The sequence below is a fragment of the Prenolepis imparis genome, unplaced genomic scaffold, assembly GCF_030444845.1.
Source record: "Prenolepis imparis isolate NDT839.2.m4 unplaced genomic scaffold, iyPreImpa1.0 SCAF_15, whole genome shotgun sequence".
In the NCBI taxonomy this organism is placed as follows: domain Eukaryota; kingdom Metazoa; phylum Arthropoda; class Insecta; order Hymenoptera; family Formicidae; genus Prenolepis; species Prenolepis imparis.
In genome coordinates this window covers 5,046,927-5,061,251 of record NW_028141173.1, presented here as the reverse complement: position 1 = coordinate 5,061,251, position 14,325 = coordinate 5,046,927, and the positions used below count along the sequence as shown (strand labels likewise).

General features: G+C 36.8%; 1 protein-coding gene across 1 annotated transcript; it reads right to left on the bottom strand.

Moving 5' to 3' along the window:
* On the bottom strand, nucleotides 1–12,379 carry LOC145946320 (sex-lethal homolog). Its single transcript, XM_083055884.1, is given in 7 exon segments — nucleotides 1–1,960; nucleotides 8,238–8,398; nucleotides 9,078–9,191; nucleotides 9,277–9,452; nucleotides 9,546–9,935; nucleotides 9,937–10,142; nucleotides 11,329–12,379. Coding segments are annotated over 6 exon segments (921 nt in total). The 5' UTR covers nucleotides 9,964–10,142; nucleotides 11,329–12,379; the 3' UTR covers nucleotides 1–1,907.
* Nucleotides 12,380–14,325: the final 1,946 nt, after the last annotated feature.

Sequence of the window (14,325 nt, the reverse complement as noted above, 5' to 3'; positions counted from 1 at the left end):
TTTTTCTCTAACGTAGATCGGGTTTTTTGCAGCCCCCATGGAATATTTTCTCAAATCTACTTATACTTGACGTTTCACGTGGTTTCACGAGGTCTCTCTTTCTCTAGGATTTAAAGATTGATCTTATTGTTAGGTCAGCTGTTGCGTCTATATCTCGTTTGATCTCTTCGCTGTGATTTTATATAAGCTAAAAATTTACCATTTAATTATACATAATTTAATTATATATATAATTATATATATAATTTAATTATATATATCTTTTCTTTCGTTTTTTAGATAAATATCATTTTAAATGTATGTATTTATACATTTTTGTTTCAATTTTTGAGGCAAGTGTTAGAGAAAAACGAAGGAGAAGCGTCATTCAGTAGAAAAAAAGAGGGTCGTGCGAATGACTTAGACGTGGTATATGTTTCTAGTATTTTAATCAAATTTAACGAGCGACCGCAGCAAGGAAACTCGCGGCTGCGGTAACGAGAATAGGAAAGATGTAAGATGCTGATTAAGAAAGATCTCCAGAGGATCATTAACGATACGTTTCTTTTTTTTCTCTCTCTCTCTCTCTCTCTCTCGAAACGTCAATCCTCCGGAGTGTACTTTTTGTCCTGATGATTTCTTTCCTTTCTTTTTTTTTTATACGAAGAAAGCTTCATTATATACTTTATAATAACTTGCCCGATTGTCAAGAGTGTATAAAAATGGTACAAAAGAAAAAAGAAAAAAAAATATATATTCGTAGAATATTTTCACGACGTTTGTGCAACACCTGATTTTCAACACTTAATTTTAATGGCGTAAAATTCCCGTGGAAAACGAATGCGTATAAAAGTATCACAGAGAGGGCCGCGATTTTCTCTCGTATATTTGATAAATTTAAAATTTATCCTCTGCCTGCATTATTTATATATTCGTATCTAAATTCAATTTCTCACGTCGCGCGCGAGGGATCATCATTCGTCAATCATATCATCAGCACAAAAAGCGTCGATCGATACAATAATTCACATTTAATGCTCAACACGTTTAAATACAAATATCCGTACAACGAAATACGAACATTGATTTATAACTGCTATAATGTGTCATAGTTTTTGCGTGTATCTCTCTCTATCGCTACGTACGTAATGTGTGTATATGTGTATGTGTGTTTGTGTCGCGTTGCTGTAAACATTGTCCTTAATCTGATACTAGATTCGCCTAAAGACGATTAATTCTCGCTAATTCAGATATTTTTTGCGCGTAGACTATATATATATATATGTATATATAATATATATATAATATATATACATATATATATATTTTTTAATTTTATAGTGAACAAGAGAAAAATACGATGGATATATCATCAAGAATGTCGCGAGCGTTCTCAACCGAGGTCGAAGAGGACGAATTTCTCCTCTCGAGAGAACGGGGTGTCTCGAGCAAACTGTCGCTTTTTCTTTCGATCAGAGATAATTAATAAATAATTAGATATAATAAATAATCAGACAAAATTAATAAATAATAAATACTAAAAGTTAACTCCGCGGAATTATTTAACACTAAAAAAATAAAAGGTTGAATTAAAATATTTGTGTAAATGTATTTGTGAACAAATTATATATTTTATTTTACTAATTTAATTTTCCAGAATGAAATCTTTTTTTATATATATATATATATGTTTGAGAAACTTAATTTACAATAAATTATTATTGATACAAAATACAAAAATAATTAATGTATTGAAAATTAGAAAGTTTGCGTGAATTATATTTCATATTCGTCTTGTAATCAACAGAAATGCGAGAATTTTAAACACCCCGTGTATTGTTTATTAATTTAACGTTCTGTACCGATTAAAAAAAGAAAAAAAAATCACAGAAAGAAGCCACGTTGTTTTATTGTACTATAGTTCGCTGTTAGATGTAACCATCTTGGGATGTGTTGGCCGACATGTCGTATACATGTGTCACTGAAATGTTAATACATATGAAATTAATTTAAATCTTAAATTTAAAAATTAAATTAAAAGAGATTAATAAGATAAGTTTTTTTCGTTAATTCGCTCGTTTCGCTAGTATGTTTTGTTTTTTCTCTTTTGCATTCTCGTTAGTTTTTTTTCTTATTCTTATCACAGCCATCGTTAGCACTACTGGACTTCGGGATTTATCATTTCGCACATACTTCGATCCGTTAAACCTTACAATTTACTACTTAACAATTTAAATCTATTTACAGTCGCATCTTTCGATTACGATGTCGAGTCGCGCTTACGTCGCATTTTATCTAATCGCAAATTTACACGAAGGAAAATCACGAATCTCTTGTATCGTTAATACTTACGTATAATACTTACAATCTTTGATTTGTAAATTATTAATATTATAGCTATTCGTGATTCTTTTTTATCAATAGAAAATAATTTTCCTTTATATCAAATATTATTGCAATACATTTTTCCCGATTAAAAAATTTTTGTTAATTTAGACATTTAATTGTATAGATTGTAGATTGTTCTCGGGATTGGAGAAACGAAAAGACGACGGAAGTTTTTCTCATGGTGGTGAATCGAAAGATACCTTACATTAATTTATCTAACTTACTGATTAAATTTTCAACGTTTAAACGATCTTCTTATCATCTATAGCAGCGATCGTGCTGTGCAACATATTACGTATCGATTCGTTGATCGATCGATCGTCGGAAGAGTATTAAATCATATATTCACAAATCTCGTAGTTCTTAATAATAAAACTTGAAGATTCTCTCGATAAATTAAACATCGAATATTTATAATGCCAATAACTTATTTTATCTCAACACAGATGTGTCACGTAATATTATTAAATCAATATGCATTTGTTAAATTATTACCAAAGCGTTGAGAATAAAAGAAAAATTATACAAAGTTGGAAAAAAAAAGTAAAAAAATGTTTTCTTTGCTACGAGAGAAAATTGAGACGATCTATACACATATTTTTCAATTTCTGGCCTCGTGCGATACTTGATACTTTACTACGTAAACGTACCCGCAAACGCATCGGCGTTTAAAAATGTAGTTCATCGCTCGCAACTCCCCGACGATCGATCGGTCAGCAGCCGAAGCGGGTCAAACGTCCGGCGCATTCGCAATATTAAATTCCTAAAAGTTTCGACTTCGCGAAGTTCACCCTTACGAAGAAGCACCTAAATCTTACGTTGAGCAAGGTGGATCGCATCCTCGATCACGCTACGCGTTTTTTAGGATTTCATCCCTAACTGGTGACGTCACCTACGACTTTGGAACATTCCATATATACGATGTATATATATTTTTACACGTTTTAGCAGTCTCTTGAAGAGTCCTTGAAGAATTCCGTAATTAAAATTCTAGCAGTTATTGTACGATTAACTTTTACACAATAAATATGTTGTATGCGTATGAAATATACGTTAACAAAAGGATGAACACCAGTTAAGGGTGAAAACGCACTCTCCTTCTCATAAGCGCGATCTACGGTGACGGAAAAAATGGGGCGCGATCAGATACGAGAATCGATTAATATTCTACTCTACGTATAATGAAAATTATAATGCTGCCTTAAGTTAAATCGTATCATCTATGACAAGGTTAAATTAACATCATAGTTCTTCAGGCAGCATTTTCTGCTACTATCCGCTAATAGAGATTCCTTAACATATAACATATACACACGCGTCAAATAACAATTTTAATTTATAAATATATAACAATTAAAAACTATATATTATTATCACGTTTTTCGTTAAAGATTTTAATTTACAAAGCTAACGACAAAAAAAATCATGCATTATTGGAAGAGAAATTATCTTGAATTATAGAATTCTGGTGACAAAACTGTCAAATCGTTACGCCCAGAGTGTGATCGCGTCCCATTTTCTTCCTTCGCAAGCAATTGTGGCAAGGTGGTGCGATAAATCCACGAAGGATGGACGATTGTCAAGGTCCAAGGACATACAAATTATTTACTAGCTCTTAGTATCCACCTCTTTGTTGGCTCTCTCTGGCCACCGGATCGGTCGGTCTTTTAAAGCGTCGTTCGGGATTCCAGAGAGATGAAGATTGTAATAACAGTGAGAATCGTTACTCGCTACCGCGATAGAGTTTACGCGAGACGATAGGAGGACGACAGGGGTTCTACTCTCTACGAAAAAACGAGCGAATATCTCGTTCTATATCTTTCAACACGTGTATCATTAAACTAACTACTGGTATTGAACGAATGCACTCGGTGGCGTAACGCGTCGCAGACAGAAAGAAATGGAAAAGGTATTCCATCGGTGCTTTTATATCCGGCGATTGGTATACGATATCGAAATGCAGATATAGTGAGCGCGCTCACTCGCGAGTTTTGGAAAAAAAAATCGATTTAGCTATTTATAATCCTTCGGCATCAATTTAATTGTCCTTTCACGGCGCGTTGTGCCTAGTTTTCCGGACAAAATTTTATTACCATATAAAAGTAATATATCAGAAATCAGAATACAAAAAATAATCAAAAATATTTTTAGAAAAAAAAATTCCGGAAATATACACTTACGATCAAATTAGATTTCTTTACTAGATAAAAATGTTTCCAGATTTTTCCTTTAAATATAAACTTCTTCAAAAATTTGAGATACATAGCTAAATCGATTGCCTTAAATATTTTACATTAATTTATCTGTTTCACATTTTTTTCTTATTCAATTGCCACCGAGAACATATAATCGAATGCATCCTCAGCTTGCGGAAGCATTGTGTATATGGTATTTTTTTCTCCGAACTACAGAATAATTCTAAAAATATCGCGATTCCTACTACGAGAAAGGATGTTTGTTAAATATTCATTTGATCTGTAGCTTTTTTTTGTTTTACAGACTGCAGCAGCTATACGTAATTGCTAACAAGATCTGCCGCGGATAAAGTGTCATTATTTTTGTCATTATGTCGAGAATTAATATCTATCTATCTACGTAGCACACAGAGAGATGAAATCTTCTCCGATATCTTTTATTCGCTAGATCTTTGAAACCAATCCTGTCGGATCGATTGATCGTATTTTTTCGTATATTCACGTTGCACGAAAAATCGCATGTATCTACTAATCCAAAAAAGGATCTCGAAGAAAATGTATCGTCGAAATCTATTAAAGATTATACGTTCATTATATAATATATCGACAATGATTCTATATCGTGTGTTCGGAATAACAAAAATCGCAATGACTTAAAATTACAAAACAGACTTATATACAATTGTAAAACTTCTTAGGCTCGCTGCGAATAATTGCGATTAATTTACGATCATTTTGAGCAAAAATCATATATTGCGGTATAGTCGGTATTATATAACTTTCGATATAATCACTGTCCGCGAGTTATATCAAAGACTTTTATCGATGTTATATTCAACGCAATTTTATATCCGCGCATCTCTTTTTTCAAACTTCTCCGCCTTACGAATATAAGCTTCACAAAAAAGGTATATTTATAAAATAATTTCTGTCATTTTTTTTACAAAATAAGCTAGTGCTTCTGAAATAAGTATATAATTTCTGTTTCGCTGATAAAGAATTAATTGAGGAAATAATTCGCCGCATCAAGATCGCCTTCGTCGATATTTTTATCCGGTGCACAAAATTATATATTATATATCCTCCGAATTTGAAATATATCTCGATACCAAAAAATCGAGATTCAATTTGGAAATTACCCTTTGTCCTAATTACAAGAGAGGCGCTATACAATTAATGTCGAGAATCGATACAATTTATTTATACAAGTAACCAACGATTCGGCGAACAATTTGCTAAAAGATTGCTCTTATCACATGGATCGCCGAGCGGCGAACGTTCCTCGCGCAATTTTACAAGTTACATCTGCGGGTGGAGAACACATTACGACGTAATAATACACAGTTGTGTAATCTCGCCAGGTTCCACGAACCTTCTTGTCGATTGTGGATCCTCGTTTAATTACAACAACTGTAAGGTATATATAATGTGGAACGCTCAACGACACGGCGACACAACAACGATAACATCGCTCGCTATTTAATAAAGATAATGAGCATAGCGCTGATATTTATTCCTCGCCGGATACAGACGCTCTCCTTCACGAGTCAAGGCAAGCATAGAAATGAAAACGTCATTGATTAGGTCTCTCTCACACACAAGTTTCATCGTTTACGCGCGGCCGCGTCATTACAACGGCTTTCGATTATTAAATGGTACAGAGCATCATGCACTTGGATTCCTTACTAAAGCATAGACGCAATAATAAAATCACAGCCAAGTCGCTAGAGACAATTGCGCGAGATATATCTTCGCATATCTTTTTTTTTTATCTCGATTTAATAATTAATTTTCAAATAAAGGATTAAAACTAAATTAATTTTTGCAACATAAAAATCTAAAATTTTAACTTAAGTCAACTTAATACATACATTTCTTTAAACAACCGTAACATAATAATTAAAAAACGCGCATAATTTATAAAACTGCCTAACTCGCTCTGGATTTGCTTGAAAATGAGATAGGATTGGAAGAGAAAGAGAGAAAAAGAGAAAGAGAGAGAAAGAGAGAGAGAGAGAGAGAGAGAGAGAGAGAGAAAGAGAGTTACGTGAAGTTTGTGAAAACAAAGTATATATTTCATAGGAAATAATATAACAAAATGTATCTCGTACAGAGAATTTAAACAATGCCTTAGTCACGCTAAAGCACAAAGAGCATCAGCCATATATATGAAACATGATATCAATATCGGCGGACGCGAAGCTACTGTGTGCTCGATAACATTGTAACATGGGCAACAGTAGTAGAATTACTCTTAACAACAAAGTAACAAGCGAAAAAACGAACAATAGCAGCAGAGCTAAGAAAAGAACAGAAGGTAGGCGAAATCGGTTAAGTTAATCAATCGGTCCAGCTAAACCAGCATTCAAAAAACTCAAAGTTTCTATATATATATATGAACAATTTCTTTTTTTCTTTTCTCCGTGCGGCAACGAGCTGTGTCTCTCCCGGGTGAGGTGTTTATATACCGCACAGAAAACGCCGTACCTCACGTATCGTCACCAGATCACACACAAGACTCTTGTATGTCACAACACTGCATTCTTGCTTGCTCGATCGCAGATATAGTATATATAGAGAGCGAGTCCTTTTCTTTGTTCTTTCTGTGTTCAGTTTTCCTTAATTTTTTAAATTTTTTTTCTACGAGAACCGCTCGAGAGCCAAGCGGTGTCTCTTTTCTTTCACATCGAGTCATGCGCACGACTTTGAGAAAGTGGAAAGAAAATAGGGCACGCGCGCGAAGATAGAGGAGTAAAGAGACACGAGAGCGAGGAACCGTGTCTCCAGTCGTTTTTCGCGGAGATCTCTCTCCGCGCTTTAACGTGGTCGTGTGTGTGTGTAACACGTGTCAGAATATAAACACCCTTTCGGTTTCTCTGTGTACACAAAAGGTGCTTAGTGCGTTAAGTCGTGGTGGTCTGATTTAGATGCAGCCATCTTATCTGACAAAACATTTCAACGTTAGACAAATAGCATGACAAAAGAAACAAAAAAGAAAAACCTACGATGTGTGTATCTATGAATAGCAACTTATGCTAAAAAGTGTCAATCGTATTCGTCCATCTACGTACGATAAAAATAAAGATTCTTATCTAAACGAGGGAAAAAATGCTGCGTAGTGCAAAACGTTTTGTAACGCGAAGATACAAACGACTTTGTCGCGACAAAAAGAAAGCATTCTGCGCCGTATATAAGAAAGAAAAATCTACTCTACCAAATCTCTGAGAAATATCGAGATACGAGGTAGATCGAATACGCAGAGCCGTATTCGATCTAAAGACACATCACAGGCAAATAGAATATAAAGTATAATAAATCTTTCGATCAAAACATGGAAATAAACATCGCAAGTAAACATCGAGTGTGAAATTAGTGCTCTCCTATGTAAACTAGACGTATTACAGTAATCGTATTACAGTATTACGATAAAAAAAATGAGATGCAAGTCATTTCAACTATATATTTTAGCATAGAATTCAGTTGAAAGCAAAAAAATGCAAACTCGGCCTGGCAGCGCTAATTCCGCTCTTTTATCACCTCTTTTCCTGAGAGAGTTTTGAACTCTAACGAAAGAGAACAATGCGTATGTTTATCGATTACCACTGCCAGGTAACGAGATAAAGTCTATTAATGAGCAGCTGGTCTCGCGCAATGTGTATGTGTAAAATTACTTACCGCGGCTTTGATTGTATCCGGCTTGCCAGCCCGCGTAATACGCCGCCTTTTGTTTCCCGTGTTCCTCCGCGATTTTTACGCTAAGCGGCTCCGATCCACCATCCGGTATTGTACCGTGAAGCTGCGTGATGGCCTCCTGAGCTTCCTCCCTTTTATCGAATCTGCAAAATAGGAAAACGTCAAATGATGATGTCAAATGCATCGTTAAAGAGTTTTAGAAGTGTATCAATTTCCATTATTCGTCAAGAATAATTTAATTGAAATATATAAAAATTTCTTAAGAGCTCTTTCTCTTTCTCTAAAAATATTGAAGCACCGTTAATCTTTCTATTGTTGGCATAAACTACAACAGCTCTATTTCGCGCGAGAATCATACATTTCCCACAATTATAGAATATATATATGTATATCTTTAGTTTATCCGTATGTTTTATCTAGGTCAAACTAAAGGGAGCGTATCAGAATTATGCAATTGAAACCAGGAGATGTACAAAAATACTTTGGCAGGAAACATTCGTAAAATAAATACGCTCGCGCGGATACATGTACCACGTTGTGTAACGATATAGTATATGATTGCCGCGAACAGCTGTTTTGAACTTGTTCCAATTTGCAATACCGCATATTATTTATACGCATACTTGACAAATATATATATATATGGTTGTGTAAAGTTTCATAAAAATTTATTACTCATGAAACTATTTGTCCTCTCTTTAGCATGCGTATTATGAATTCGGTATTTATGAATATAAATTGCTGTGTAAACATAAATCTTATTAACATTTAAAAGATGGAAGGATCGATATTAATCATAGAAAAATAATCATCTTTACTCACCTCACAAACGCTACTCCTCTCGGTAAACCGGTCAGTTTGTCCTTCAATATATTCTTCTGCACAATGTTGCCGAATTTGCTGAAAATTTCGTCGATCTGACTTTCCGTTATATTTCTGCAACGAGAAACGATGTCTTCTTTCAGTACAATAAATTTTCTGTATTATTGTGATTAATTTCGCGGAAAAAGTGAAGTTTCACCTTGGTAAATTCGTAACGTAGAGATTAGTTTCCTTAATTTCTTCTCCAGAAGGCCGCGCGAACGAGACTTTCAGACGTTTGTTTTGCACTTGAAGTCCGTTTAACGTATTTATCGCCGTCGCGGCATCCTCGGCTTTCGCGTAGTTTACAAAACCAAAGCCGTAACTGTAACCAGTCTATAAAAAAAATGTTACAATTAGTATTGTACATTAAAAATTCGCATCATGTAAGTTCTATAATACAAAACCATGCTTCGATACAACTACTACCTTGTAGTCCTTCATGACTCGACAGGACTCGACCGGACCAATCGTCACGAACAGACTGTACAGCTCCTTCTCATTCATGTTTTGCGGAAGGTAATTGATGATCAGATTAGTTCTAGGTTCATCATGGCTTTTGGTTTGTTGTTGCTGCTGCTGTTGCTGCTGAGCTTGAGATTGCGGCTGTTGCTGCTGCTGCTCTCGCTGGTCGGTCATTTTGCGGCACTGTTGTAGGTCACCTTCTCCCAAAGATGATGTCTGATTCGACGAGACGATCCGATTTCGCTGCAGCTGACGTAGTTTCTGCTGCTGCTGCTGTAGCTGCTGCTGATGTTGCGCGACCACCAGCAGCTGGGCTTGTGATTGTTGTTGTTGTATACTCCAACTGGTACCCGGCCATTGAAACAACCGTCGACGGGATCATCGGCAAATACAAAAAATATAAACAAATTCATTACTACGTCTTCCCCGTACGGCAACGCCGACACGTTCGTAGGCCAGCCTGCGCTTTCGAACGCTCTCATCTCTCTCTCTTTCTCTCTCTAAGCAGTCTCAAAATAAATAGAAAATAAATGTGCAATATATATGTATTTGATGCCAGACCTGTGTGTGAGAAACAAACAAACAAAGGCAAGTATAATAAGGATAAAACAGAATCGTAGCGGGCAAAAATCAAAGATACAAAAGTGTATACGTATAAGTAACAAATTGTATTGCAAAAATTATATTGGCGCGTTTGAAAATAAAACGCTATAATGTTGGCGCTTTACAAATGTGTCGTGTGTTGGTAATTGTACAACTAGTATATATATATATATACTTTGCTCTATTTCATGATGCTAATCTAAACACTTCAATGTCACATGTACTCGATAATCTATAATTCTCAGTACTTTTCAGATTTAATTCTTTCAATTTCAAGAAATTCGAATAAAAACAGCCAATAAAAGTATTTATTAATTTATATATTATAATATATTAAAAAATATTTAGTATAAGTATACATATATATATATATATATATATATATATATATATATATTATATATATTATCACACGGTCGTGCAATGACACCGTACGATATCGAATTTCATTGAGCGCCGCTGCGGGGAATTCATACGTCAAAAGCCCCGCGACAACGTCCGACAAGAGTTACGCGCTCGTTCATTCACGTCGAGTCACGAAAAAGGGGTGGGGGGAGGAAAAAAAATTTTCCGCGTATTCGCCTAGTGTTTACGAAACGCGTCGACGTTTCGATCGCGTTTGATGGTCGTGTCGCATTTATTAAACAACGACGCCGCGCGACGTCGTCGTCAACAGAGAGACAACAATAAAAACAGAAACGGGAACGCGCGGGAGAGAAAGGAAAAGGGAGAGAGAATTGGAATTTTCAAAGTTCCCGAGGAACGTAACCTTTTGGCCTTATTTTGAAGATGCCCGGGGAAGAGTGGCCCGGCGGATTCGTGAATCGACCAAGCTGTAGAGTGTGGAAGGGGCGGGAGAGGAAGGGGGGAAGGAGCGAGAAAGTAAGGGATATGCAGGCGTACGGTGGGAGTTGTTAGCTAGCAAAAGTGAGAGAGAGAGAGAGAGAGAGAGAGAGAGAGAGAGAGAGAGAGAGAGAGAGAGAGAGAGAGAGAAGAGAGAAAGAGCGAGAGAGATAGAGGAAGTGGGACGCGATGAAAAGGGGGGCAGAGGAGGGAGACTCCCTTGTACATAAGTATGCGTGTTATATATATATATGTGCGCGCGCTCACGTACACATCTTCCTGCATATGTGTGCGTACATACCCGAAGAACCACACGAAGAAGACTAGTAGAATCGTCGGGAGGAGGGACGCCGTCTCTTCCCGCGTCGCGTCACGTCACGCGCCGCTCTAATGCACACCGGACGGAGGACGGATAATAATTATGTAAGCGCGCGCGTCCGTCCAACCAATCAACCGACGCACTCGCGAATAAAATTCGGCCGCGCTCCGCCGGCGCGAAGCGACAAAGATGTACAATAATAATCCTATACGTGCGTCCCTACGCACCAGGGGGGACGCGGGGCACCGGAACGAAGATTTCGGACCGCGCGGCCACCTCTCCTCCTCGGCGGAGCGCGGGTGAGGAAGAACGCGGGAGAGGCCCCCTGTGAGAGCGAGGACGGGTGTCTTCTGCGGGTGACGACGGGCGACGCGATGCGGTGCGATGCGATGCGATGCGAAAATGCGGCGCGACGCGCGCAGCAGCAACGGACGCGCAGCGAGTGCGCAGGCGCGCGCCAGCGAGCGAGCGAGAGAGATAGAGGAGAAGGGGGAGCGAAGAGGAGCGGAACACATCCGATCCGCTGCGCGCGAACTGACTGACTGAGCCCCAGCCCTGACCTGCCTCTTGCTCGCGCGCCGACACCCTCTCGCGGCGAGTCGCGGCACGCTGCCCCACTAGGACGCAGCACCACGACGACGACGCGGACGACGCGATGCTCCCGCCTGCGGTTGCGTTCGTTTTCTATAAGCATTGTTCTGTCTTCGTTTCACGTCGAATGTCGAACGAAGATGGAGCGATGCTGTCAGCGCTGAAAGAAAAAAACGACCGGCGTTTTGCTGCTCCAGCGTGACGTTAGTGACGTAGAGCGGCGGGATCGCGTCGTCCCGCCTAAAGGCGCGTATTTATGCTATATGGATCGTGACGGAGTCAGCAGTGTCTTCGTCCATTTTTTAGGTTAAAATTGGAGCAGAGTTTGATAATATTTGAATGAAAAGATGAAAAAAAGAAAGAGAGAATAAAAAAGTGTATCTCTATGATATTTAGCACGAGATTTAACAGCGAGACTAATTTCCTTGTAGAATTTTTATATAGAAAGTGATTTTTTTAGTAAAGTCGGAGCAAATAAATTCAATAAAATTTCAATGAAAAAGAAGATAGAGGTAGAGAGAGTAGAAGTATATGTACACAGAGAATTTTCTCTTAGAATTTACCCTGAAAATCATGAGAATCGTGAGACAATATGGTATGGAAAGAATTTGAGAATTTCTCTGATTAATATAAAATATGTTATTATTTTTTATTGTGATAAATATTAATCAGAGATATTCTCATAAAATTCTTTCCACACCATATTGTCCCACGATTATCATGATTTTCATAATAAATTTTAAGAGAGAATTCTCTCTGTGTAGAATCATCTCCAAAATCAAGCACTAATAAAATTATATATAAAAATTATATATAAATTTATACAAAATATAAATAATAAGAATAACATATAAATATTAATAATAATATATATAATATAAAATATATAAATATTAATAAAAATTCGAGAAACGTCATAAAATTCTATTCCTGATATTATGCCAGAATTAATTATCGGATAACAATCCATTTCTTTTAGATATTCCTATAGAAAGACTTCTTTCCTCTTTTCCTTATTTATCTCACTAGGTCTCGCGATAAGCGAAAATGATATCGCATATAAGAAGCTATCGAGATATATCGTAACCTGGAGTTTTTTTTTCCGCGATCTCTAGATCTTTTATATCTTTTATCCGTTTTAAATTGTACGATGATCTATTTTGAAGTTACCTACTCGTTAATCGTTTTCGCACGTGAGGTATTATTTATATCTGTCACTTATTCGTGTATATCGATTTTTAGATCCTAAAAACGACGTCGAGAAATTCTCTCGGCGAGAGAAATAGCTTTTATCCAGATTAATATCTAGATCATTTTCAGCGTTTCGTATTCGAAGGAAATATAATGAGTGTCTCGAAAATTTTGGCGCGCGTCTCCCGCCGAATCATCTCCTATGCCAATTTCTTACGTATTCCGGAGTACAATTTACGAATTAGGGTCGAACCTTAAAGCGTTTCTGGAACGGTTTTTTCAGTCTCCTTTAACGAAGACATTACGTGAACGCGACAAAATGTGTCCCACTTTTGCGAGTGTCGTAAAACACGCGATTGCTTTAAACCCTAAACGCGTTTCCTTTATCGCGCACGTGTCATTTATTCTATATCGTGCACCCAAGTTCTCGGGCAAAAAAGATCGATCGTCGCATACGAAATTAAAGGTCTTAGAAAGACGGAAACCGCGTTTGCAGCCGACACCGACGTGAGATGCTGATAAAAGCTAATCGCTCGCACGTGTCCCTCTCTTTCTCGGAGTACATTTCATAAATCCCAGCCAAGAATATAGTCCTTGTCGTGATATGTCGAGAAATAGATGATTGTCAGAAATAAGCGCGTGCTATATTTCGCCGCGTACATAAGTGTGTGAAATAATTTTCATCTCTCTCTCTCGTGTCGAGTTAACGAAAATTCGGCCGCAATTTTAGCCCCAGCTATTAATCGAACGAAGTAAATAAATATAGTACATCTTTCTAAGGATCTATCTAAGAGAGATGGATTAACAATTCGATAATCATTATTTCTATGCTGTAATACGGGAATAAAATTTTGTTACGTATCTCGAATTTTTAGGTTGACTTTTGACGAAAAGATCTACCTAATTTCAGTTTTTATTCTACTTAAGGTTAAATATGAATCAGCTTGTACCTGCTTTCATTACCACACTAAAAGCTGGATGCAAATGTATTTCTAAATGTTTTTTTCTAATGAGAATAAATATACATTATTATTACTTTTCGTTTAGTCCTTCAGGATGTCATTTTCTCAATCGTTTTCTAAAGATTCTATAGAGAAATTGGTCTCGCTGTTCCTTGTTAAATTTCAATAAAAGTATTACAGAGAAGACTCCCAATAACAAAGAGTCTGCTTATCGATGATATACCTCAAAGCTTCC